General features: G+C 33.4%; 4 protein-coding genes across 5 annotated transcripts; 2 read left to right on the forward strand and 2 right to left on the reverse strand.

The window, feature by feature from the left end:
* Positions 1-1,290: 1,290 nt before the first annotated feature.
* Positions 1,291-7,180, reverse strand: LOC140984251 (coatomer subunit beta-1-like). Of its 2 annotated transcripts, none has more exons than XM_073451521.1 (6): positions 7,030-7,180; positions 4,643-6,716; positions 3,683-4,192; positions 2,879-2,964; positions 2,240-2,473; positions 1,291-1,797 (listed from the first exon to the last, which is right to left on the reverse strand). In XM_073451521.1, exons 2-5 carry the CDS (start codon positions 6,689-6,691, stop codon positions 2,269-2,271), a joined length of 2,850 nt encoding a protein of 949 aa, XP_073307622.1. In that variant the 5' UTR covers positions 6,692-6,716; positions 7,030-7,180; the 3' UTR covers positions 1,291-1,797; positions 2,240-2,268. The 2 variants fall into 2 exon arrangements, with proteins under 2 accessions (XP_073307622.1, XP_073307621.1); XM_073451520.1 differs by lacking the exon at positions 1,291-1,797 and adding an exon at positions 1,821-2,052.
* Positions 7,181-10,894: 3,714 nt separating this feature from the next.
* Positions 10,895-11,404, reverse strand: LOC140984624 (uncharacterized). The gene is made up of 2 exons (XM_073452173.1): positions 11,081-11,404; positions 10,895-10,960 (listed from the first exon to the last, which is right to left on the reverse strand). Exons 1-2 carry the CDS (start codon positions 11,204-11,206, stop codon positions 10,895-10,897), a joined length of 192 nt encoding a protein of 63 aa, XP_073308274.1. The 5' UTR covers positions 11,207-11,404.
* Positions 11,405-14,341: 2,937 nt separating this feature from the next.
* Positions 14,342-17,048, forward strand: LOC140985144 (uncharacterized). The gene is made up of 2 exons (XM_073452905.1): positions 14,342-14,612; positions 16,480-17,048. Exons 1-2 carry the CDS (start codon positions 14,445-14,447, stop codon positions 17,032-17,034), a joined length of 723 nt encoding a protein of 240 aa, XP_073309006.1. The 5' UTR covers positions 14,342-14,444; the 3' UTR covers positions 17,035-17,048.
* A 3,955-nt stretch (positions 17,049-21,003) lies between these two features.
* Positions 21,004-25,439, forward strand: LOC140984625 (probable disease resistance protein At1g58390). The gene is made up of 4 exons (XM_073452174.1): positions 21,004-22,146; positions 22,301-22,728; positions 22,801-23,636; positions 25,163-25,439. The coding sequence occupies exons 1-4, from the start codon at positions 21,132-21,134 to the stop codon at positions 25,437-25,439; spliced, it is 2,556 nt and encodes an 851-aa protein (XP_073308275.1). The 5' UTR covers positions 21,004-21,131.
* Positions 25,440-27,522: the final 2,083 nt, after the last annotated feature.

Below are 27,522 nucleotides of genomic sequence, written 5' to 3' on the forward strand. Positions count from 1 at the left end.
AGATTGGATTGGATTCCACCAACTCTGTTTGATTTTTATTGGATGATTCCTGGAATTGTGGGAATAATTATTAATATAAGAGAAAGTCAAAAAAATGTGGGCATATTAAGACGAACATTTTATAAAATTTCTTAGTCAAACATTACACCAAGTCTTGCTTTAATTAAAGTAAATTTGGAATTTTACGTATGGATATCAAGTTTAGCATAATGGAAAATAAGGTTTTCAAGTTTTACTTATTATAATACTGATATTTAATCATTATTATGATGATAAGTATAAACTCATAATAATAATTATTTTTATTATAAAATTTTATTTTTAATGATAATATTTATTATTATAACTCTGAGAATATTTATAATTTATGAAGAATAAGTATTGCATTATTTTCATAGTGTTATGTCCTTTGTATATTTATAATATAATATACAAAAAAAAATTATAATAACAAACAAGTCAACATTTTTAAGCTTTATTGTCTTATTTTATTCAAATATTTAACAGCTTATTTCTAAAATAAGACATCACAATTTATAAGCACTTAAAATATTTCATAAAATATAAGAACTTATAAATTGTTTTAAGTAAATTTAGCCAATATATTGGAGGTGAATAAAAAAAAACCATATAATTTTAAACGACCGCATTTTAGAGGATTAAAAGTTCATTAGAAGAATGTTTGATACAACTACATAGAACTGGTTGAATTTTAATACAATGATTTATATATTTTTTAAAAAAATTCGAGAAATAATTTTCAAATGATTCAAGATATGAAAAGAGAACGAAATCTGTGAAATCAAAAAATATCCTAACACATTGAATTTAAAGCACAACTTTAAAATCATTTGATTTCAAAGACTTCCATCTACTAATGTGCTTAGGATGGATTTGGAATGAGGTACTTCAAATTCAATGAATTCAATTCCGTGCTCCAAATTTATTTGTGTTTTTGAATTCTATAGATTTCAAATCATCCTTGTTTTTTTTCTTTTTTTTTTTTTAATCGTAAACCACCAGTCCTCCACATGAGAACACGTATAATTGACCCCTACTTCTTGAATATAACTCATTTAGGTTGCGCTTTGGCATGAAGATTTGTTCTGTAAGCGATGATTTGATTGGATAGAGATTTGATTTTGTGCGTATTTCAAATCCATAATAATTATCATTGTATCTACATAAATTAACAAACGATGAATTTTAACATAGATTCATCTAAACAATCAAATATGATTACAAATCCATGTATTTCAAAATTAATAACTTCATCAAGTCCAACCTGATTGAATTCGGATAGGCAATACATAAGTGATTTTTGTGTCTAAACCCATTACAAATATTAACTAATCAAACGATATAAATAACAAGCAACAAATCTATCACATCACTTAGTTATGTTTTGGTGGTTATTTTTAGACTTTGGCTCATGAAATCGTGTTTTTTGTTCTTCGACTCGACAGGTTCCATCAACTTGAGAGAACAATAGCCATGGAAATTGGAGCAATTTCCTCATCTTTTGGCGCAAACAGCAAACTATCAAACATTTAAGACACTTGATACACTTTTAAATCGACTAAAGTGATCCTGGTCATTAGATCTCGTTGAGGTAATTCATGTCAAATCTGCCGTTAAATATGAGGATACATGTCTGTATGTGCAAACTAGTCGCTTCAAAGTCTTGCATGGATAAAACTAAGATATGGTGGGACATTAGCAATCTTCGTAGCTCAAGATAGTTGCAAGGAAGGTACCATGTTTGCTGAATTGGATGATAACAACGGATTCATGCGACTTACAATTTGGGCCATGCACAGTAAACAATTTGATTAAACTATTACTCAAAAATAGTGTATGGACTTAAACATTAAGCCCCAACAAATAACACGAAAGAAACAAGAAAAGAGAACCGATGTGAGACTATTTCTTTTCAACATTGGATCTTCAAAATCAACGAACTTTCCTCTGTCTATGTTTTACGGCACCCGCATCCAAAAAAAAAACAAAGAAGAAAAGGGGAAACAAGAGGCATCCTCTCGCTGCTCCGAGCTGCAGGTGAGTTGAAACCAAAAGAAGAATTTTAGGTGCAAAGGGAAATATAAGTAAACAATCAAGTCAGGACATGAGTGAGGATCCAATGATTCATACCACTGATGTTTTCACCGAGACCCAAAACTAGCATTCACTTTTTTTATTAACTAAACCACTTGAGCCATTTAAGAAAGCAGTTGCATACCTAAAGAAGCTGTGATATAGTCCATAAGATCAGCTGCTTCCTTTCTGCTTAAGCGTGATCTTGTCACCTAAGCTGAGAGCTATTCCCTGAGTCTTGCTCCTTATCCTAATATACCCACCTAGTTTGCCATCTGCTTGTTTCTCAATGCTCACATTCACCAATGCATCTTCTCCAAAAACACTCTTTGCATACAAGTTAGCGGCGAGGAATCCACATTTACCTTCCAAAGCAGATCTAGAAATGCAGATGTAAAAGCGAAATGAAAGAGAATTAATTACATACTACAAATTTTGTTAAAGCAAATGAGACAAAAACAAGGTAATCAAAGTCAGCTCGTACGGATGGACCTATGTATGAGAGGTTATTGCTCATATAATATATTAAGGATAGACCTATGTATGAGGTTATTGCTCATATAATATATAACAGACATCTAGCATAAATTATGTTAAACAAAATGTGAAAATGAAATAAAGTTTGTCAATCACGTAGTGATTCTGATAAAAACAAACGGAACAAAAACCAACATTCAGAATCCAAAACAAACCATTATATCCATGCAAGCATTTAGCACTTGAACCCCACATGAACCGAATAAAAAGCGAACAAAGTAAAAACAGGAAAAGACAAGTGACTTACGGAGCTGCAAGGCATTTCATGTTGGTGGAAGTGATGATATGGTCAAGGAATTCTTTCTCATCTTGAATTGCAGTGTTGACAGCTACCTGTGATGAGATATTTTAAGTGTAGGCACGCAAATCAATCAAACAATCACAGCATGAAAAATCAATAAAAGAAAAGGCCACAGTGGAATCTTAACTATCAGAATTTGGTCAAATTGGATCAACTAAAATGGGGAGAGGGAGGATCACAAAGCTAATACCATAAGCAGTGATACTCGGTTGCAACTCTCCAATCCAATCTGAGAGCAGTCCTTACCACTATTATTTCTTTGAAACAACTATGAGAAACAATCTAACTAACTTAAGAAAGATTGCACCGTCCATTATAGTGTGCAATTAAAAAATATCGCAACTACAATGGAACTAACAGGAATCGTTAAAAAGCATTTGGCGGTCCTCAGATATTTAAAGAACTAGTAACCATATGCATAAACATTAAATTTAGATATAAAATATATTTTTATCAACATTGGATTTTTGTAAAATATAATTATCTTCAAATAATTTCTCTATCTTATTTTCTCATTAAAATAAGGCTATTGAAATAAGAATCTTATGTATTCTAGAAATCAAAGTTAGTTACTAGGAGTCTCTCAATCAATAATATATAATCATGTACACATAGATCTTGAATTTCCTCACATGCTATTATAGAATTGTATAAAGTTAGCCAAAACTTTTAAACACCAATAAAAGATTCAGTTGATTGCAACATAAAAGAGCTGGATAGGCTCTCAAAGTGATACCGATGATATTGTACCTTGTTCTCCCACTCAAATTCTGCCCACATGGTTCTGAAAGCAGCTTCACTACAAACTGCCGGAGAGATGTAGTCCATAATGTCAATATGAATGTCATTTAGGACAATAACATTCCGCTCAAGCACATTGGAAGTCTCATAAACTATGTTCCCAAAAATTACTCCAGTTTCAGTAGAAGAAACCTTGATGTTAGCTTTGATTTGTTTGCTAGATTCAGGTGCAAGAGTGTAATTTTGTGGTCGCTCGACCAGTTTAAGATCACCCATTGTTGCCAGCTCTAAACATAGATTCTGCAGTGTCTCCTTTGTTCTATTCATAACTGTTACATCCAAGACAATATCATACTGATGTACAGTCACATATGCTTCGGCATACACAGGGTCACTAAATCCAGTTAGCTGAAGAATGCGGTTCAACTTATTTGTATCATTTGTGTCCTTCACAAATTCCCCTGTAGCACGCTTCAAATCATCTTGAACCTCATCTTCTATCTCTACAATGCTCATACCCTGGAAAGTATGATAAGAACAAAGTCATCGTGCTGAAAGCCTGAATCACATGATAACAACTACAACAAGAGACATAAAACACATTATGTCTATAAGTATAAAATGCCAGTATATTCAATAACAGAAACTCCATAACAAAAGCCTCCTAAACAGACACGTAACTTCTGAAGATCATAAGATCTATCACCATTCATGCTGGTTGCTGCAGATGATATTGAAAACTTTATGTCTTGGCAAGTTTGGCTGAATACTTGAAAGGTTCATTGTGGAAGAAACAAATTATTCAATTCTTGTCAAACAGAACTATAACAGAAAAGATTATTTCAAAGAGACCCACAGAAGAACAAGTTTAACAAACAGGAGGAAATAAAGAAGCATGAAATACTCAAATCAGATGTAAAATGCTCACCTTCCGGCATGAAATACTGAAATCAGATGTAAAATGCTCACCTTCCGGCTTTTCAAGTGGTAGAAGTCAATAAGATCATCGGGTTGCGAATGAGAAATCTGGGTCTTTGCTTTAATTTCCAACATCTCATGCCATTGTTTATCTGAGAGCATCTTAACAAAGCTCTCATGGCACGATTTCAACCAAATCTCCCTGATACCATCATCAGTATTACAAAGCAATTTTATGCAAAGAGAAATCCTGTCATAAGAATCATTGTCAATAGGATGAGGAAGAACCGAAGATTGCCCCAGTTGAAGCATTGAGACCATGATTAGTAATGTTTTGCTTGATGCTCTGTTCACTTCAATTTTGGATGATTGAACCTCTTCCAGCCTTAAAATTAGCTTTGTTAATGTGCAAGCAACAACTGCCCCAAGGAAAAAGTCACCAGTCAAAAGAAGGGATCTCAGGTTTCTAGTAGACAGAGACCCTTGAACCACAGTTGGAGGGGAGAAAACCGTTTCTGAAGCAGCACTTTGAGTAGCATAAGTTCCATCGGCAAGGATAGCAGGCCTTTTAGATGAGACAGTAATTGAGCTTGCCTGCTGCGACTTCTTTTTAGAATCATCAGTTACTTCATTTTCTTCAGAAATTGAGAAAAAGGGCAAGTCTCCAAGGCATTGCTGGATGGTCGCAATGCCACTCTCAGTTTCAGAGAGAGAGAGACAATATTCTCCAATGATCCAAAGGGCACAAGAGAAGACTCGTGCAGCACGTATCTGATAGAAAGTGTCAAGCAATCTGGATACAATCGATACCCTTAACTTTGCACTGGTTTCAATTATTTCTCTAACAAAAACAATCACGTCCATAGCAGAAGCAACATTGCTATCTCCCAAGAAATCCATCAACAGATGGACAACTGTGCTGGCCACTTCAGGGAACTTTATTGCGCAAGAATGTATGGCTTGAATGAGCATTTGGCGGTACTCAACACCCTTTTCAAGATCCCCTCCTTGAGTCTTCATGACTTCCTTTTTCAAAATTAGGACAACCTCGTTCACATTTCTAGGTGTAATCAATTCAAGAACGATATCAAGTGCCTTTCTTTGAATATCAAGGTTAGGGCTTGATAGTGCCCTGAGAACATCCATTATCATATCAACCATAATGTCCCGGTGGGAAGTCTTCAGCTCATTAAGCCGATCAAGCACGATAAGCTTTACATTGTTGTCACTCTGCGACATAAGAAGCTGGCAATATGTATTAGCCGCAGCCCGAATTGCTGTTGGCGCAGACGACAACGATACAAGAGTCCCGGCACATTCATAAATAACCGCAGTGGAAGGGGCATTCAAAAGTGAGATTATGATTTTTATATACTTCCCTTTTTCTGCTTTATTAGTTCTACAAACTTTCCGAATCAACTCCAAGACAACCATCTGTAGCAGCTCTCCCCAGTCAGAAACTCTATCGACATTAGTCAAGAGGTAATTAATTGCTCGATCCTGCGCGCAATTAAAAAGCATCAAGAATGCATTCCGTTTTGCTGAAGGATCTTGCTCTGACATGAGAACCTTCTCGATTGTCTCAGGTGCATCGACCAAGTGCTGCTCGCCTTGTGGGAGCTTATAAATTGACATTATGGCGAGAATCGCATTTCGCCTGACATAAGGGTGACGATGTTCCAAATTCGAAAGTATGGATGGGATCAAAGGCTCAAAAATCTCAACCTCATTCAACCTACAGAGGAACCTCAAAGTCACCCCACGAATGTACTCATTGGGGTGCTGCAGATTATTCCTCAAATTCTGACAAATCAAGATCATCTCGGGTAAAACGCGGCCCTTCACATCCGTTTTCTCGATGATTTCTAGGTAAAACAATAAGAGTTTCTGAACGGTGTGATCATCACAGGGCAACACATATCGAACAATGGTGATGAACAATTGTGGTAGGGTTTCACCATTAAGCAACAGCATAATAGCTTTCTTCATTGCTTCAATTTTCGCAGGCACGTCATTACTTTCAAGTGCTTCCTTTATCTCGTTGGCAAGAGCGGACGCCCCTTTATCGAAATGAACTAACAATGAGCACGATTTTTCCATTTCACTGCTCCCCTATTTCTTCACCCTTTAATCAAATAATGCAAATCAATCACACGTTGCTTAAAAATCGAAAATTTAAATTCACAAAACTGAAAACAAATCACGAGTAAACACCACACGGGAAATTATCTTCAGCAACTCAATGATCACCAAACGGAACGAAATCAAAATAAAAATCCCAAAATTTCAGATACGACTAGATCCAGCAATAAAATGAGTAGATGTCAAAGATACGATAGTTGAATTCATCACTTCCTGGCCAGTAATTAATTCAGATTTGGAAGCCAACATAGCCATTCAAGTGATTAAAATTCAGATCCAACGCCAAGAAATCTCACCTGAGGAGTTGAATAACAATCGGGCAGAAACCGAACGTTGATTTTAGATCTGTCAGTGTTGGGAGTGAATTAATGAAGCGTTCTTTGACATCGATCGCCAAACCTTAGCCGTCGGATCCTAACACATCGTGTAAAAAAAATTCAACTAAAATATATGTTGTAAATAACATATAATGGAAACTCTTTTAATCGGAGATTATTATACAAACGATGAATAGGGATGCATGTTCATTATACATTCCCTTTTGGTTTTCGGTTTTGAATAAGTCTCTTGTACGATAGTCTCACGAATATTTATATGTGAGACTGGTCAATCCTACCAATATTCAAAATAAAAAATAATACTCTTAGCATAAAAAGTAATACTTTTTCATGGATGACTCAAATAAGAAATCTCAAAAAATACGACCCGTGAGACCGTCTCACAAAAGTTTTTACTTTATGTTTTTTTTGGTTTTTGGATATACAAATGACTAATTCGATATCCAAATTATTTTATTTCAATTCAACCACAAATTTAGTTGTTGTTTTAAAACAATTATAATTGTTTCTAAAAATAGAAAATTTCTTCTAAAATATTTATACATTTGGAAGAAATAGAAAACATAAAAAAAAATTCTAGATTTAATTAATGAAAAACACATTTATAAAATTAGCAATTCCTCAAAAATATATAACAAAAACAAACGACACAAAGTTACAATTGGAAAACAAGATATTCATTTATTTAATTTTATGCATTTTTTTTATGTTTAGTACAACTAAAACAAATTAGATTTTTCTGTAATTTCGGTTATTTTTTCTTGAAAACCAAACTTAAAAGCCAATTCTTAAATAGTTAAAGAGTAAGTCTCTTGTGAGACGGTCTCACGAATCTTTATCTGTGAGATGAGTCAACCCTAACGATATTTNGAGGCAGAATACATATCTCTCACCGAAGGAGTTAAGGAGGCAATGTGGCTCAAAAGAATTCTGGAAGAATTTTTTATAGTGCAAGAACATGTAGCAGTTCATTGTGACAATCAATGTTCTATACATCTCACAAAGCACTGAGTTTTTCATGAAAGGTGTAAGCACATTGGTATCAAGCTACACTTTGTGAGTGATATTACATCAAAAGGACATATTATATAAGGTGGCTAAAATCTCAACATGTGAGAATCTTGCAAATATGATGACAAAGGAACTACCTCAGGCAAAGTTTAAGCATCGCTTGAACTAATTAGTTAATGTAGTGGAGTAAGAGTAGCCAGAAAGGGGGACTGGAGAACATCTTATCTTTGGAAGACAAGGTGGAGATTGTCGATGAGTACCAAAGCAAAGAAAACTTCTGGATATAGCAAATCTGGGGTTTACACGAGTAGAAGAAACAAATGACTTGATAAGTAAGTCAATGTATGTTACAATTGGTGGACCAAAAAGAAAGAGGCTATGTGGATAGAGAGGAAAAAGGCTTGCTATTGTCTATATGAGTGAGATTATAAAAGCTCCTGGACAGACAGGAAAGCTCACGATTTTCATAACAAGAATCAACATTACACCAGACGAAGAATGAACATATTGAGAGGTATGAGAGAAACTTGTAAACGAGAGTTTCTGGAGTGTATTGATTCATATGTGTAGAGAATTCTTTCTTGTAAACTTGTGATCAATAAACAAAGATTTGATTGTTTTCCCATAGATGTAAGCCTTACGGCTTAACCACATAATTCTCCGTGTCTTTGAGTTCTTGATTGTTTTGATTAGTTCTAATTTCATATTGGCAAATACAATTCAGGGCATACTGATTGCTACAGGCTGAAACCATCTGGTTAAGCTGCTAGATTGTTTAATTCATTAACAATTCTTGTGATTTGAAAGACCTTTGATCATGTATTTAAATATATCATTCTACAGGGACATGTGTTTCAATATTGAGGTGTCTTTATCCAAAATTCCGATGATTACATCAGGTGACACCACTTGGAATGCATTGTTGCATGAAAAACCCGTGTCTATTGTCAAACAACACTTCAGACGCCTTTCTCACGCCTCACCATTGTAATAGGAGGCGACTCAACCACGACCTTGGAGAATTCCAAGGTACACATGGGCCGCCTCGCCTCCCCTACTGTTTGAGAACCTCTCAAGAAGATTTAAGACACATATGTTTCATTTTTGTTCTGTCGACTTTTCTTCGTCTTATGTGAACTTGTTGCCAAGGTCAGTGTTTGGGAAATAAAATAAAATATTTCCCTGGTTTATAACACCACAAATATTCTACATTTCGTGTATGCTTTTAAAGATGCTACTCTTCAATGTTTCCGAAATTCGATACTAAGATTGGAATTTGTTTTGCTAACTATTATCATCATTAAATTTTGTTTCTAACTATTTTTCATCTTATTTGTTGTCATCATGGTCCTGAGATATATAGTTAAGTGGCAATACTTATTTTTAGAGATACAGAAAAAAATCCAAATTTTCTTCTGCTGTAATCATGCACTCAAAATTGTAATATTCTTTTCAACAGAGCCTGCATTTCTCCACTCTTTGTATTCGTGCTTACATCTGCATATCTTCAAGCTATTTACTTAATCCCCAAACTTATATTCATTGTACCAGATTACTGACACTATCTCATGTGTCATCGGGGGATGCCATTTGCATATCCCTCCAGCTTAGAACTTGATGTTTCTTTCTATATCATCTTGGCAGACAGTTTCTTGTTCTTATGTTGGATCTGTTTCTTTGTTTTCCCGATATTAATGGAAAAGTACTTGTAGAAATCATTTGGCCTAGTGAGAGTACTCATGATGTCTCTTAATCAGCGGTATGTGGTTTGAACTTTGAAAGCTGCTTCTTGCTGAGAAAATGCAAAGCCGTGACTTAGTTGATGGTGAGTGAATGTGATCAATGCCTCAAACTTTGCACTTGGATTTCTTACCCAGATTTATAATTAGTTGTTCCTACTTTATATTTCTTCTCATTTGTCATAGAAGCAATATTTAATGCCCAAATTCAAATTTTATAAGAATAATGATAAATGTACAACCAAAAAAATTATACAACGATATTTACAACAATTAAATCGTGAGATTTTGTTATTATATCGTGAGATTTTGCATTGAATTTATTATGAGATANGATGACCCAAATAAGAGATTCAACCCACGAAATTGATTCGTGAGACTGTCTCACATAAGTTTTCGTGAATAGTTAAAACAGAAACCAGTCAGCGAACCAAAACAACCAAACTTTTCGGTTCAATTGATTTTATTCGATTTTAATTTCCTGTTAAATGAAAACAGCTCAAATTAGCGTGTAACCTTCAAAATTTTAGGTATAAATTGCTTTATAAGATCACTAATTTTTTTACAAATTTTAGACTCAAAACTCACAAGTTTCTTACAAACATGTATCACTAACTTTATCGATCTATTAAACTAATTTAATTATAGAAAATGAAAGTTGATTGCGATTTTAATCAACTAAATTGTGATTAATATCTAACTATCAAGTATCACATATCCCTGGTATCCTCACATGATATCCAATTATTACCCCACATATCCAAATCAATTTTGGTTTGATCTAGCATCAAGATGCTACCCTTGTGCTAACATAAATTCTACCCACATACCCATAAATTTCAAATGATGAAGCATGTAAAAAACTTCAATTGATCCTTAATTTTTTTTAAAAAAACATCAATTTAATCAGTTATTTGAACAAGAATCACCATCCATTATAAAATTGTGAAATTGGGTTCAAGATTTTGGTCATGGAAAAAGAAACATCCGAAAACAAAACAAAATCAAGAATCGAGCTATGTAATCCAGCTAAAAAAAAACCATAATTGCCAAATTCACTTGCAAGCTAGAAACTATGTGTCAATCTTCTCCATTTGTTCCCGTTCAATCTCATTACCGCTGTCAGACGGAGGCAGCCTCTGCAATAAAATAGCACAACAATCAAATAGAAAGCTATTTGGGGTATTTTATCGAACAGGTCGTGTGACAACAAAAAAATAAAACCGTGAAGAAGAGTCCATGAAAGACGAGAGGCATACCAGATCAGGCTTGTAGATATTATGAACTACGGAAGCGCCGCAAAGGAGAGACACAACGACGACAGCGCACGACCATGCAAACGACGGTGTTCCTGTCGGTTGTTTCCCACCAAATCTGCGATCCATCTCTCCCGATACAGCGGAGAAATGCAAGCAAAGTAACAACTTAGAGCGAGAGAGATTTATTTATACCCGATTCGCGTCCAAGAGCAGCGATTCGACGAGCTCTGGAGCAGAATTTTAGAGCTAACCTCTACTATGGCTTCGGCTATTTCCCACCGCCGACTGTGTCACAGTGATCAGGAATCATCACGTCATGCATTATAAAATCCTTATACCTTTGCTTTTATTTCAACAAATATTTTTGTTTTATTTTATTTTTTTTAATTACAACCATTCAAATAACATTTTAGTTCATCGATAATTTATTAAATTTTATTTTAACTTCTCAATAATTATAAAAAAAAATTGTACACACAATATACATGTGTCTTAGGTTCAAAGTAGCTAGTTTTGTATTAAGATAGGACCAGGGCTTTCAAACCTCGGCCCTTGATTTACCATTTTTTTTCCATATTTTGATGAATATTAGTATTTTCCATTATTTAATTAAAAAAAACCTAACAATATTGACAAAAAGAATCATAACAATTTCTATCCAAATCAACAAAATATTTAGGGGAAAAAAATTTAATAGCAATGAATATAAAATATAAACAATATTGATTATTTGATTTAAACAGAGATATTTGCTTTGGGAAGAGGTTTGAACCATAAATTTGAAATGACATACATTTTTTTGTGCTTTTCTAATCCATCACAATTATCGTTACAACTATATAAATTTACAAAGTGACGTATTTAAAATACAGTAAACAAAAAATTAATCCAAAGAATCAAATGAATATGAAATTATGTATTTAAAATACGGTTTCAAATCCCTTAATCCAAACACACTATCAGTGTACTTGGAACTTTAAAATTAAGATAGAACTTAAAATGATCACTCGAGTCAAAACTTAAATAAATGACTTGGAAACAAGTGAACCCACAAATGTTAGGTCTCAAGTTCAACTTTCTACTTCCTTGAAAGTAGTCATATTAAATAACTTAGAAACTAGTGGAAAGACAAATGTTCGATGGCCTACACATTTGAAATAAATTTTATGAAAAAGGCGAGTGACGACCAAAATAAAATAATCCTAAAGCTATAATCAAAATATCTTACAACGATATTTACAACAATTAAATCGCGTGAGATTTTGTTATTATACCGTGAGATTTTTCATTGAATTTATCATGAGATGTACGTTGATAAATAGAATTTTTGTATTGAATTTTTTGTGTTGTATAAATTTTGTTGTACATGTAGCATTACTCCCCAAAATATTCACATTTAATATTTTAATTAATTAACTAATTTATAAAATAAAAACCCCAAACAAATAACTACTCTCCACAAATTAAAACGGTACTTCATGCGGTAGCATAAATTTTAAGTAACTTTTCATTGACGGTGTATGTGGATGGATGGATTCAAATCTATCGATTTATTTGGATGGATAAAATTCTATATCAAATTAAATAATTTCAATTATAATTGTGTTTGATTTCAAATACATCTAATATGAATATTATATGAAATATTTCGTCAAATCAAATGAATTCGTCCAAATCAAATTCATCAATTGAAGTGTAATAGCGACGAAATATCGTGATTTCATGCATAATCAAAGTTAGGCCAAACTAATTAAAAGAAATTAATTGATTATTAAACTTATTAATGTGGATCCGTACAAATTAGGTTGATGTGTGAACATTAAACTTTATTTACTCAGCATCACTAACTAGCTCGTCTTACTCAAAATTTTTGTAACAAGTATGGAACTAATTAATAGTAAACATAAAATGCAATTAATGAAAGTTGACTAACCAAAAATAATAATAATAAAATAAAAAATAGTTGACTAAGGTCCAAAATTAATTATAAGTTTTGTAAAAATTATTTTATTGTAACATAAAGGGGAGTTTTCTTCTTTAAAAAGTATTTTTCAGGACTTTTGACGAGAAAAAAAAAAATTGGTATAATCTATTATGGCCTTATATTTTTAAAAAAAAAAAATATAGATAAGGTATATAATAATTTAAAATCTAGAGATGAAACATAAAAATATAAATATTTATAATTATAATTTTACAAGAAATTATTAACCCTACAGAATCTTATAAACACGATCATCTAGCAAGGAATACTTTTCTCATTTAATAATTAAGAATCTTAATTGCATTTGTACCTCAATCAATCACTAATTCATGTCAACATACACTGCAGCGTTAGTGGCAGAATAAGCACTAATGGAATTTATATCTATTTTGTTTTATTTTTTTATTTTTTTACAAAAAGAATTTAAATCTAATTCTTAGGGGAATTTATTAGGTCGAAACCATTAGCATATAAAATGAAAAAAGTTAGGCATTGATAATTAATATTTTAATTAATTTAAATTTAAATGTTCAAGATCTATCTATATTTTTCATATTATAATAGTTTTAAACTTTTTTTTATTTTTAAAAAAATTCCTAAATTAAATTCAAAATTTCCAATTAACTTTTGAAGAAAAATCGAAGCATCCTCCTCTAAGACCTAAGTTCCAGAATCAAAAGTTGTTCGATCATGAGCACCATGGCATATACTATAATGTACCAAGAAAATTCTGCCCGAAGTTGATTTCAGCTTGTACATTCCAATTAATTGCAACTTTTTGGCAATTTTTTTAGTATCCGGGTTTAGTTGTTGTATCTAGTTTTATGATGAATCCAATTAGAGCATGCTAAAAGTGAAGTAAAAATAAGAAAATAGATAAATTTAATATGTTTCAGCCAATCGTCCATCTCGATATTGTCACATCTAACTATCAGGCAAATACGCTAAACGAATAATGAATTTATGCAATCAAAGAGTACTACTCGTCGTGCGAACTGTTGACATCTTAATAATAAACATGCTCGTTAAATCTTCTTGTTTTTTGTGTATGTATCACTCGTTTTCAAATCCGCGACACTTGAAATCCCTTCAAAAAAATTTATCTTTTGTTAATTCTATATATATATATTCAAATTCCTTGCAAGAAATGTTATTGATTCCTCATCCATCTGAATCTTGAACAACCTAGTAAAATTCCCTCGTGGTGGGTTTTATTTTATTTTTAACTTTTTATGCATATGAGAAGCCTATGCAGCTATGCTCCTTTTCCTATATATTTCGACCCATTAACCTAAATTACACCACATTCAACTACACACAATAACACACACAGCGTGTGTGAAAAAAATACGATTTTTTTTTCAGTAAAAAACTAGTGAAATGGAATGGAAAGATTGGTACCTAGACATAATAATTGTGCCATCGGGTTTCATGATTTTCGTCGGTTATCACCTATGGCTTTGGCATAGGGTCCGATCCCAACCTCTCACCACCATCATCGGCAGAAATGCCCGTGGCCGACGATTTTGGGTCTCCGCCATCATGAAGGTACTCGCAATATTGTTATATATATATAGTTTTGATATCCTGCACACCTACTGTACACACCTATATGAGCACCGATGAGCTGTCACTTACCTATTGGATGTTCATCACATCCTGTATGTATGCTTATATATTAGTATATCAAATGAGGTGAAATCGAAGTTGAATCACCAATAATTTTAAATAATCCAAACGAATTTAGAGGCGGCGATCGTCTCCATTGATTAAAAGATTTAATTAAATATGTATGTATATTTTAAAAAAAATTTATTGCCTCATATAAGATGAAATCTTTGTTCCACCATTGTCCACGGGAGGTACATGGTGAGTTTACTGGTGGTACACAAGATAATTTAATTTTACTTGCATTATTGGTACCAAATGTTAGAAATATTGACATATACACTTTTTAATAGTTGTACGATGTATTTTTTTATACCGTCCCCGCAATTTTTTAATTTTATTGATTAGAAGCTTAAAAATAATTATATTTTTTCATTTCTTCTTAATATTTTCTCTTGTCCCCTCTAATTTTTTTTTATTTTTTTGCCCCCAACCTCCATTTTCTGGCTCTGTCCCTGTGCATATTGACAGTGACAGAGCCAGATTTTCATTTCTACTCAGAATAGAATTTTCTAAGTCAGGGTTGAGTTAGTACTGAAAAATAGTCCCCGAGCTACTGGAAAATTGGAAAAATTTATGTATAAAAAATAGGGAAAAATACCGAGCCACTCGGGCTACGGCCCAGGCGTAGCAACACATGGCTCCGACCGTGCACATTGGGTAAACCTCAGGCTAACACAATAGTTTGCAAACAACGCTAACCAGACAAACTGCACTGATTAAACCATGTGCGACATTCTTGTTCGAAAAAGTGTTGGGAGGGGTAGTCGAACTCCCAACCACTGACCAAACATTTACCATATTCCACCAACTCGAACACTCATTGGAGATGTTCAATGTACAATGTATATTTATATCTATTCGAAGATGTATCTCAACCGTGTTAATTTACAAAAACTGACTTTGATTTAAGAAACTTATCGAAGGAAATTTATAGATATAATGGAACATGCAAGGTTGCAGTTATACGCTAATACTTAAAGATATCTATCTATTTATGAATATGAACGATGCATATATTTCTTATATACGTTTTTTGTGTTGCTAACTTTGGACAATTTTTTTTAAAATAATATTGGTTAAAATTTTGTGAAACAACAAGTCGGGAAATTAAAATTTTCGATCAAATTTCAAAGATAATTTAAATTTAATTGGATGGTTTTATTATTGTTATTACATTAATATCAAGTTCATGCGTTTAATTTATCATCAATTTCTTAAAATAATATTCCAAAAGAAAGTGGAGAAGTATTCATTTATTCTCAAATGCGCCATGCGTGTAAAAGGGATTTAGGTTAACGAATCTTAGTTGCAAAATCCGATTTTGATTTTGGTTTCACGCATATCCGCCCCATCTTGTAACCTTCGATCCAAATTCCTTTGTAGCACATACAGCATCAAGAAGTTGATTTCTGCCCAACTATACGTTTTTATAAATAATATAAAAATAAATGTTGTTGATTTTCATTTCTTCCACTAACATTTTTTCGAGCGAGTCTGGTATACATGATTTGTTCAACGCTGTTTACTTGATTAACATCGTTTGCAGGTCAGTGTTGCGTTAGCTCAGGGTTACCATTTTACTATGTGTGCATCAAATCATTGCAATCACGGGTTTAATCATAAAAAAATAAAATAAAAATAAATACTTTTGGAAAAAAGAAAATTTAACAAAATCAAATATATAAAGTTATGAATGTTTTTCCCCACAAGAACTTGGCGTAAATTTCTCATAATATATATGTAGGACAATGACAAGAAGAACATACTGGCTATCCAAACCCTCCGCAACGCGATCATGGGGTCTACACTAATGGCCACCACATCCATCCTGCTCTGCGCGGGACTCGCCGCCTTCCTCAGCAGCACATACAGCATCAAGAAACCGCTGAACGACACGGTCTACGGAGCCCACAGCGAGTTCATGTTGTCGCTCAAATTCGTGACGATGCTACTCGTCTTCATATTCTCATTTGTGTCTCACTCGCTTTCGATTCGGTTCACGAATCAGGTGAACTTCCTCATCAACTGCCCCTGTTCTGAAGATAGACTGGGCCAAACTACGATGCAAGAGTACGTGTCCGAGCTGCTGGAGAGGGGTTTTTGGCTGGCCGCAGTGGGAAACAGGCTGTTCTACGCTGCTGTGCCGCTTCTGCTGTGGATTTTTGGTCCCCTGTTGGTTTTTCTATGTTATGTAGTGGTAGTCATTGTTCTTTATAAATTGGATTTTGTTTTCGTTGAGGATAGTAAAGTGGAGGGTGAAATTAGCAGTGTAAGAAAATTAACCATTTACGCAGAATAATAAACTTAGTTCTATATATTCCTTTAAAATTTTAAGGTCAAGGGTTGTATTGATTGCCTAAACCACAATTATAAATTATGATACGGTACTCTAGCTATTATTAATAATAATAATAATAATAATAATAATATGAAATCACAAAAATTTTTGTGAGACGGTCTCATGAGTCAATTTTGGAGACGTATCTCCTATTTGGATCATCCATAAAAAAATATTACTATATATGCAAAAAAAAAATTACTTATTTTTTAAATATGAGAAAAATTATCTCATCTCACGTATAAAACATGTCACAAAATACCTACTAACATGAAATAACCTTTTGAAATGAATTATTTGAGCTCAATATTGTCATCAATTTTCAAATCATATATAAAAATAATTTTTTCTATTACAAATGTGAAACAATAATTTATACGACATGATAATTACTCATAAGAGTAGGAGTGTCAGAATCAGACACGACCCACCAACCCGACAAGATTCAACTCGAAAAAAATTAGGTTTGGGTGGGTTCGGGTCAGATCGGGTTGGATCCGATAGCTGACTCGAAAAAATAATCGGGTTGGATTGGGTTGGGTTCGGGTCAATTTGGGTTGACCCAAAAATTTTAAATTTTTTTAAAAAAAATATAGNTCCAAAAGCAAAACCATGAGGGTTAAAACCCAAAGTGGACAATATCTACCAGTGTGGAGATATCCGGATTCCATTGGTCCTAACAACGATAATTGAAATTTTTACAATCCACGAAAATCAAATACGTGAATTAGCTCTAATATAATGTTAGATTGAAAATGTCTCAATTTTGGTGATAATAAGCAAAATCGAGTTGTTTGTAGGTCCAAAAATCATGTCTTTGTATTCACATGTCTTTAGCTGGACATCATGAAATCAAATCGGACCGTATAATCATCAAAGATCCTACTGTACTGCATAAATAGATAGCCATACTAATATCAGGATGCATTTCTATTTGCTTCNAAAAATATTTATTGTATATTTATATAATAAATTTTCATAATTTAATATTTATATTGAATATTTTTTATTTTTTAAACCATTGTTTATTTGATTTAGTAAATATATTTTATTTTTCTACAACTAGACTTTCAAATTTAAATAAAATATATGAGGGAGATTTGTTATTATGTGTTTAAATTAAAATATTATTTTTTTTTGAATTTTTTATTTAATTTTCTTTAAAAAAAATTCAAAATCGGGTTGGTTCGAGTTTATTCGGGTTTGGGTTCGGGTTGATTGTTTTCGGATTGGCTCGAGTTCGGGTTAGATTCGGGTTGAGCAATTTTTGAATAGTATTGTTGCTCAACCCGACCCAATCCACCCGAATTGACACCCTTACATGAGAGTCGAGGGTACATCCATCATTGGGGCTATATATGGCTATCGCAAACCATCATTGGCCATTTTCGGCTATTTCGCGCAATCATAGACATTGTATATATATATCTATGGTAAGGTGAAGGGTTCTTCATTAATTTAATTTCAATAGTTTCCAAATGAAGCAATAATTTCCAATTATTTAAGTCACTTTTCCAACGACAAAAAAAGTTATCTTAAAAAAAGTACTCTAAGCACAGAAAACAAAAACTATTTTAACGGGAGAGAAGACAAATGAAATACCAAATATTGAAATTATGTTTTATATGATGTGTGCATGAGGAATATTAATGGAATAATTGGAAACATGTAACATTTTTTGTCCTAAAAGACTAGGAGTTAGATTTTTCTTGGAAAGGACGGAGCCAGGAAATTCCATTAGGGAGGTGAAATTAATCGAAATAACATGTTTATTTTAAATATGTATAATCATTAAATGGTTGTGAAATTGAATTTATGGAGATCGTAATAAGGTAATATTGAAACTGATCAAAGAAATGAATAAAAAAGTTGGAAATGAACTCATGGCATGAGAAATATTCGTCGTTTTTGTTGCATGGGTTCGTCCACAATATTGTGCCCAATCTTCTTTTAATTTTGCATACTCGGCATGTGATTCTACTTGGAATTTTCTTTTAACACGTCAAACTAGCAAAATTCAAGCCAATAAAAAATTATCGTCGAGTGATAAAAAAAAAAATGAAAGATGTGGGCGTAAACAAAACAATTCGAGAATGTTTCTTAATTTGGACTGCTATTTTTCTTTTAGTGTTGGTGATGGTGTTGAGAGATTATTTCGAAATTTGGATAGTTTGTGAATGAATTCCAAGATACGTTTATAACGCTTTCTTTTAAGAAATGTTTTCTCCCTCACTTTAGTCACAGGGATGTGAAAAATTTCTCTCAGGTCGATCCCCGTAATTTTCGCAGTAGTAACATTGTTCGTTGTCAACAAAATAAATTATGAAAAATTGTTCTAACAGATGGCTCTAAAAATATTTGTCCTGATCTGTTTGCTTATAACTATTCACTATTGAGATGGGCAGTTTGCTAATAAATTGCACGTTTTTCATTTTTATCGGTCAATTCACGATTTTAGTTCACCAACTTACACTATTTTTTCAATTTTATTTCATATTCACGGGAATGTTGATATGAAATTTGAGACGTTAGCCTTATCTGGTGTCACATAATCATTTCTGGTACCACATCAATATTGAAAAAATACCAAAATTGAAAAAGTACATGTTAGTGAACTAATTATAGATGTGTAGAAATATGATTTTGCTGAGAAATTCTAATAGAAGGTACTAGCTCTCACATTATTATATTAAGGGTAATATATTCTAGCTAGCTAGAAATTTAAAAATCGTAATTAGATGATTAAATTTTAGAAATTAATATTGTTAGAAATTTTGATATTCGAGCTGCATGGACATGGTTAGCTGTATGTAGAATTATCCAGGTAGAGATGAGCAAGCAATTATCCTCGTCGAATAAAAAAAATACTTAAATAAATAGCTTTTTAAAGTTTATGGCCCCCTATAAGATGAAATATTTTTTACACTGTCGTCCCGACATGGTGAGGATATGTATACTAAAACAAGAATTTCTTTTCTTTTTTTTTTTTGGAATTATAAAACAGGAATTTACGTGCATAATTGGTAGCAAAAATATCAGCAACAATGACATTCAAATGTACACTTTTCGATAACTGTGTTGTAAAATAAAAATCCTCTATTAGCTTTGAGTGGCTAGAGGATTTTGTGCATGAACAGATTCATTTTAAATCTTAGATTAGAGATTTTAACTCATAATAGTCTGAATTTACAAAAATAATATTAGTAGAAATCTTGAAAAGAAAATTAAAGTTAATATTTTGTTACCGTAAGTCATGAAATTCAAAATTTCAATTTAAATACGTTTTGTTTCACACGCACTATGTGTGTTTGTTTGTGTGTGTGTGTTTTTTTTAAATAAAAATTAAGAAAAACAACGAATGCAAGAAAAAGCTAGACGAAGCTAGAAAAAGAGCAATAACTTAAGAGGAAAAGAAGAAGAGAAACTATTAATAGAAGAGAGGTGATAGATACGGAGACGGTGGAAGTTTTTTTTTTTTTTTTTTATACGCAAGTGTAATATGTTGTCACTGCTTTTCTATTCTTTGTAACAATGAAACTCATTTTTCTTGTATCCAGTATTATATCATCCAACTTTCTATCGATCCTCGTACTTAAATCCTATCGATGAAGATTCGATAAATCTAATATAAAATTTAAAAGATGAACATGGACTGTAATCGTATTTTTTACATTTTAACTTGTCTTGAAAATTCAAGTTGAGGTCGTTTATATTTCAAAACATGTTGAGGAATGAGCGTGTGATGTTCAAAACATGGTTCACAATACTCTCGACAACACATTTTCATATGATTATTTGATATATATTCTAAAAATTAATTTGATATTTATCTACAAAATAATAATTTGAATATGCTTTTACGGGTTGTAGCTTCAAATAAGAAATATGGGCCAGCTAGCCTTTTCTTGTATTTTATACAAAAGATTCTTTTGGATCATGTTCTGTAGTATTGACTGATTATTATAATTTGATTTGAATTTCTAATAGGCCAATTGGCAGGAACATTTATTTAGTTGACGCCATATAACATCTTCTTCCATAAAATTCTTGGCTAAAAGATGGTTGATGCTGCTGCAACAATGGCTTTGGAAACGCTGCGCGACCTGTTGATCGAAGAAGTGAAGTTTTTATCAGGTGTCGAAGGTCAGGTTGAGGATGTCGGAAGGGATATTCAAGCGATGCGCCGTTTCTTGAAGGATGCCGACAAGCGGCGGGACATATACAACTCTGACATCGTACGTGGCTGGGTCTTAGAACTTATAGATCTGGCAACAAGGGCTGAGGATGTTCTTGAAAAATATGCTGTTGAAGTTACATCAAAAAGAGGAGCCAAGAATTTGAAAAAAAGGCTCAAAAGATTCACTTGCATATTGGGCGAGGGTTTGGCTCTTCACGAGATAGGGAAAGAGACTGCAGATATTATGTCTCGCATGGCTGAACTCACCAAAAAATTGGAGTCTGTAAGTAGTGGGGAGGGATCGTCAAGTTTCGACTGCAATGACGATCAACGATTGCTGAGGCAGACATACGGTCATGGAATTGAAGAGAACTTCGTTGGGATGAAGAAGGACATAGATCTTCTTGTATCACGTATGCAAAACGATGATAGGCCATATAGAGTGTTTTCTATATGTGGGATGGGTAGTTTGGGGAAGACGACTCTTGCCAGAAAAATTTATCAGCACAAATTCGGTTTTGAAGCTCGTGCTTGGGTTTGCATTACGCAGAAACTTCAAGCAAAAGCTATTTTCCAGGAAATATTGAGGCAACTTCTCCCAGGAGAAAACAATGAACGAGTAACGAGAATTGAGGAAGATGAATTGGTGAGAGAACTATACGATATACAGAAAGTGAAGAAGTGTCTGGTGGTTCTCGACGATATATGGGAAATCGATCATTGGGATATCTTAAAGAATGCATTTCCGCTAGCAGAATCGAAGTCCAAAATTTTGCTGACCACTCGAAATCAAATGATTGCAGACACAGAATTTGTCTACAAACTAGAGTGCTTGACGGAGGATGAAAGCTGGGATCTGCTTCAAAAGATAGCTCTTCCCATCCATGATTCTGAAGGTTAGTTTCATTCCATTGGTTGATCAAAACGTAAACATTTCAAGGGATCCAATCCAATGAATCTTTTTATGGAACCTATTATTTGTTTATTGTTGTGTATATACTAATGTCAACGAGATGGAGATTGATTTATGTTTGTCAATTGTGCACACAGGGTCATCTATAGCCATTTCGAAACATTTTGAAGCTATAGGAAGGGAATTGGTACGCAAATGTGGGCGTCTACCCCTAGCGGTATCCGTTATTGGTGGAATATTGCGAGGACAACAAAATTCAGGTGAGTGGAGAAAGGTCCTCGAGAATATAGATTCGCACCTGAAGTATGGGAAGGGTGTTGACACCAATGATAAAAGGGTTGTACATGTACTAAACTTGAGTTACGATGTATTGCCTTACTACCTAAAGTTATGTTTTCTGTACTTGGGATGTTTTCCAGAGGACAAGGATATACGTGTGGAAGACGTTTATTTGATATGGATGGCAGAAGGATTGATTTCATCAGACGATAAAGGACGAAACGAAACTCTTTGGGATGTTGCGGAACGTTATTTAAATGAGCTAGCAAGCAAATGCATGGTTCAGGTGAAAATGAGTACCGATGGATATAAATCGTGCAGCCTTCATGATTTGGTGAGAGATCTATGTTTGTCAAAGGGAAAAGAAGAGAATTTTTTCGAGGATTCTCAAGGAAAAATTCGAAGATTAGCAATCAATTTGGTCGATGACGATGCAGCATGTAGTGTTGCAAGGTTTAAAAATGCAAACTTGCGATCTATTCTATTGCTAAACAACCAGATGACATATCCTTGTGATATTAAAAAAATCTGGAAAAATTTATTCAGCAATGCATTGCTCAGATCTCTCAAAGTCTTGGTATTGGTAAACTGCGATTTTGAGGATAATAAGTTACCTTATGCTGTGAGAAAACTAGTGATGCTTAAGCATTTGAGTATAAGATATTGTGGGGTCTCGGAGCTGCCAGAATTTGTCTGCAAACTACCGTGTTTACAATCAATGGAACTGCGATATCTACAAAGGATGACGTTACCAAATTCAATTAATAAGATGGGACGATTGAGGCATCTCTTTCTGGATCCGTTCAAGATAACGAATATTAATGGTGGGATAAGACTAAGACTCGATGGCTTAACGGAATTGGAGACATTGATTGGGTTCAGTAGTAAGGTCTTTGATACCAACCATCTCCAAAAATTAACCAATCTCCGAAGTTTTGGTGGGTATGTTTACGATATAGAAAGCTTGTTTGTGGTTGTTGAACACATCACTGAACTCAAGGATCAGCTGCGAGAGGCAAGATTAGAAATTGAAGTGAGGGATTTGAGTTCCGAGGAAGGTTCACTTGTCATTGATTCGTTAACACATTGCCCACTTAATTCTTTGAGAATTGATGGGCGATTGAGGAGATTGCCGACTTGGGACCATCCGTTAATCCAGAATCTTCATACTTTGTGTCACGCCCCGAGACCGGGGTTAGTTGACACCGGCGTTGTTTACAACCACACAATTGAAAACTACAAACCTCGTAGTACAGTATAAACCAAAAACCAGTCTATTTCATCATTAACTCAAAATATTCTTGTCTTACAGCGATAAATTCCAAAACGAAATAAAATGTGCGGAAGCATTGTACAACTTGAATCGAAACTTAGGAAGAACTTAAGCGAGAAATCTTCATATCTCGAAACTTCATCACCAACCCCGAAGCATGTCTTATTCATCGTCGTCTACTTGATTTTCGTTCTTATCTGGAGAGAGATGTAAGGGGTGAGTGTTTTGAGAAACACTCAGCAAGTGGGGGCCGATCGATTACCACAAGTACATATAAATATAATTTAAAACTCATATTGCAAACTGATTTTCAAACGTAGTATATCATATCAGATCAGAATCAGAATCGAAATGCGAAACAGAGATTATCGGACATTCAGAACAGAACGAATTAGAACAAACGAAAACACTGTTATTCATCTCGTTATCCATGGTCAAATTGTCCCCAATATGTTAGTCCTCTAAGGGGTGAGGCCAAAACACAGTTTTATACCCACTGATGGGGGCCGAAACACAGTTTTATACCCACTGATGAGGGCCAAAACACAGTTTTATACCCACTGATGGGGGCCGGAACACAGTTTTATACCCACTGATGGGGGCCATATAATTTACAATCGTCGTTCCATATCCCACTCGAATCATAACAGTGCACCACGGAATCAGATGTATCGAACAACACTTATCGGAATTTTTGAATGAACTCAGCAGAATCAAAGAACATCGGAAATAAGAGGAAACATATCGTACATCGATCGAGATTTTATGAAATATATAATAGCATTTTCGAAAGTGGTTTGACACACATACAAGTATATCATGAAATACTTATACAAAGTTTAAATTACAAAGAAATACATAGCAAAAGCCCACTTACTGATTTCGTTTGGATTAAAACGCTAGGAGGATGTGCCAAAAGAACTTCGTTCGAACAAGGTTGCGGTAGAGCTTCGTCTTGTTCCGGTAGAGCTTCGTCTAGACTGCTGCAAATGCTAAATTTTGAATTCTTGAAGTTATGGGGAGGGAGTTTGCTTCTTATATAGGCTTGAATAACCAACTATAAAGGTAAGCCCGTATCACTCCAAGAATGTCGCTGATTGCTCAATCAAAGTGATGATTGCACTTTTCTCTCCCGAATGAACGTGGCCACTTCTTGATTCAAGATACACATCCGATATTCATGAGTGATTTTGGTTTTCTTTAAGTGCAAATGGAGAGTGATTTTTGCTGCATGAATCTCTTCCAAGATTGGTGCACTTCCATATTGCACATGGTGATAAATGGTCAATAATGAAGGGACAATGATTATTCAAATTTTCAAGATTATGATTGTATGGAACAAAAAAATGTTGTGCCAAAATTAGCTGAAATTTCCTATGACATATATAAATTTTTTTTTTCGTTGCAAGATTTCGGGTCTTCACACTTTGACCCTTTTCTATAGTAGAATTCTGGATGATCCGATGGAAACACTACAATATCTTCCGGCGCTACGAAGTCTTTGGTTGTCCTGGAATGCATTTGATGGAACTGAAATGGTTTGTGGGAGTAAAGGATTTCCTCAGCTCAAGAGTCTTACACTTTTGGGATTGAGGAATTTAGAGGAATGGAGAGTGGCAGAAGGGGCAATGCCAAATCTTTCTGAACTCGAAATCTGTAATTGTCGGAAATTGAAGATGATTCCACAAGGAATAATTTTCATGGCTTCCATCACAAACCTGTAGATTTGCGAAATGCCCAGAAACTTCATGGAGCGGTTGAGAAGAGAAGGAGAAGATTACCACAAAATCAGTCATATACCATTCATCCATTTGGGAATACCCAGTGTAAGAACCGACTTTTTTTCATGCAGTTAATAACTATAAGGAAATTTGTAAGATTTGATTATTGTATTAAATAAAATATGCATATGGGAAAATAATTATTTGTTGGAAATCTATGTTATCAAGTCAAAAATACCTACAATAAGGCATGCATATTTCGAAAATATGCAAGGGGATATACAAGATTTGGTAGAGACCATCCAAGGCTAGAGGAATCAATGCATGGACCTAGCAATTTTCGAAAATCCACTAATTATTGTGCATAAAGATTGTGGTGCCTAAAGATACAATCACAAGCAAGAATAAACCACAAGTAAATTGGAAGCAAATCCCATAATTTAGCCACCATATTCTCGAAAATGAGCAAGGAGNTGTTTTTTGTATGGATTTGTGTGGATAGTATGTGGAAATATTGGATTAAAAGCAGGGGTAACTTTAGACTAAGATGATACGTGTAGTTTAAGAGGTGATTAACATGTTACTTTGATGTTAGTGTTGTATTTATGATTTACACAATTTACATGCTATGGCCATATTTATATAATAGGTGTGATCATATATTGATGTTTTGTTGATAATTATATTATTTTGTTTTATTTATGTGCACGTCTATTTATTTAAGGTTGTCGTTTGGTTGCATTTGTAAAGAAATAATTGCTTCGAGCACTTGCAGTTCAAGATCAAAGTTAATGATAAGTTTTTTCTAAAATAAGTTTTTTTTCCCTCCCGAAATCCAAATAAACGAGTCAAATATTTAATAAAAAAATCACAAGTGAATTTTTAAAAATCCATGACTAGGATAAACACATGTTTTCCTTTTCATTTTCATGGATTTCTGTATATGATTATTCTATTTTTTCAATGGATACATATTAAAGATTAAAATTTTGATTTTAATTCGAAATAAATAATTATGGATATGCTTATATAATTTTTCCCTAAACTAATTAATATTATAGTTGGAAGTTTTAATACATATTTTAATTTTTCGAAATCCTTGAGATTTATGGTTTATAATAAGAAGAATATTATTATTATTATTTTAAGATAGTAGAAGAATAATTGATATTTATATTGTGACATTCAAATTTCTATTTGGGAACATAATCATACAATTATTTTGATTTTTCTTTCATTAATTAAGAATAAAACTTAATATCGCTGATGTATTAATATTTTATATTCTATTTTTAATATTATGCATCTAAGTGAGGTTATGTTACGTCTCTCGGTTTTGTGTATGTAGACGGTAGAAGATGAAAAATCTCGGTCTTTATTAATATGAATGTCTGATTTATTTTTTAGATTTATGGATTTCATACAAGCATTGAGTGATTCTATGTGAGAGGGAATATTTTTCTATTTTTTAGTTTTTATGTTAGAAATATTAGACTTCGTTTTGCTCCACGATTTCAGGGTGCTCGACATCAGTATTTTAGAATTATAGTTTNAATTTTGAGCATGATTTAGATGTCATACTTAGCCCCATACTCCTCCACTATAAATACCACATCAAAGCCTAGCATTCCCTACACTAAATTTTCGAAATCCCTAGCTGCAATTCTCGAAAATTCCAGCAACTATCCTAGCCGAAACCTTTCGAAATATTTCGGCCTTTCTTCTCCCAAAATTTCCGAGCCTTTCGAAACATTTCGGCTTTTATTCTTTTGCCCAAATTTTTTTTCTCGTTTCGCTTCGTTTTTTCCACCACATTTTGTGTTAGTTAAATTTCTTCTCGGTCGACCGTGCCCAAAATTTCTTCTCGAGAATTGTCAGGTATTAATTTATTTTATTATTATTGAATTAATGTTTTTTCCTAAGTTAATTTTTATAAAAATGTTTAACATCGACAGGTTATTATATTATTTGTTGATTGTATCATTTATTTCATACGAGGGAATTTTATGAGGTAACGTTATTTTTTTCGTTAGCCTTTTCCGGTGTCACGTCGTCATTTTCTAGTACCATATCAGCATTGAAAAAA

This window comes from Primulina huaijiensis, chromosome 9, assembly GCF_012295235.1.
Source record: "Primulina huaijiensis isolate GDHJ02 chromosome 9, ASM1229523v2, whole genome shotgun sequence".
In the NCBI taxonomy this organism is placed as follows: Eukaryota; Viridiplantae; Streptophyta; class Magnoliopsida; order Lamiales; family Gesneriaceae; genus Primulina; species Primulina huaijiensis.

Bases quoted from the DNA above. Each gene is read 5' to 3' on its own strand.
- LOC140984251 (XM_073451521.1), bottom strand. From the start codon at position 6,691: ATGGAAAAATCGTGCTCATTGTTAGTTCATTTCGATAAAGGGGCGTCC. The intron at 4,193-4,642 runs GTGAGCATTTTA...CATACTTTCCAG, and splicing joins ACCACTTGAAAAGCCGGAAG to GGTATGAGCATTGTAGAGAT. The intron at 2,474-2,878 runs GTAAGTCACTTG...CTGCATTTCTAG, and splicing joins ATGAAATGCCTTGCAGCTCC to ATCTGCTTTGGAAGGTAAAT.
- LOC140984624 (XM_073452173.1), bottom strand. From the start codon at position 11,206: ATGGATCGCAGATTTGGTGGGAAACAACCGACAGGAACACCGTCGTTT. The intron at 10,961-11,080 runs GTATGCCTCTCG...ATTTTATTGCAG, and splicing joins ATATCTACAAGCCTGATCTG to AGGCTGCCTCCGTCTGACAG.
- LOC140985144 (XM_073452905.1), top strand. From the start codon at position 14,445: ATGGAATGGAAAGATTGGTACCTAGACATAATAATTGTGCCATCGGGT. The intron at 14,613-16,479 runs GTACTCGCAATA...ATATATATGTAG, and splicing joins GGGTCTCCGCCATCATGAAG to GACAATGACAAGAAGAACAT.
- LOC140984625 (XM_073452174.1), top strand. From the start codon at position 21,132: ATGGTTGATGCTGCTGCAACAATGGCTTTGGAAACGCTGCGCGACCTG. The intron at 22,147-22,300 runs GTTAGTTTCATT...TTGTGCACACAG, and splicing joins TCCCATCCATGATTCTGAAG to GGTCATCTATAGCCATTTCG. The intron at 23,637-25,162 runs GTTAGTTGACAC...TTTCTATAGTAG, and splicing joins TGTCACGCCCCGAGACCGGG to AATTCTGGATGATCCGATGG.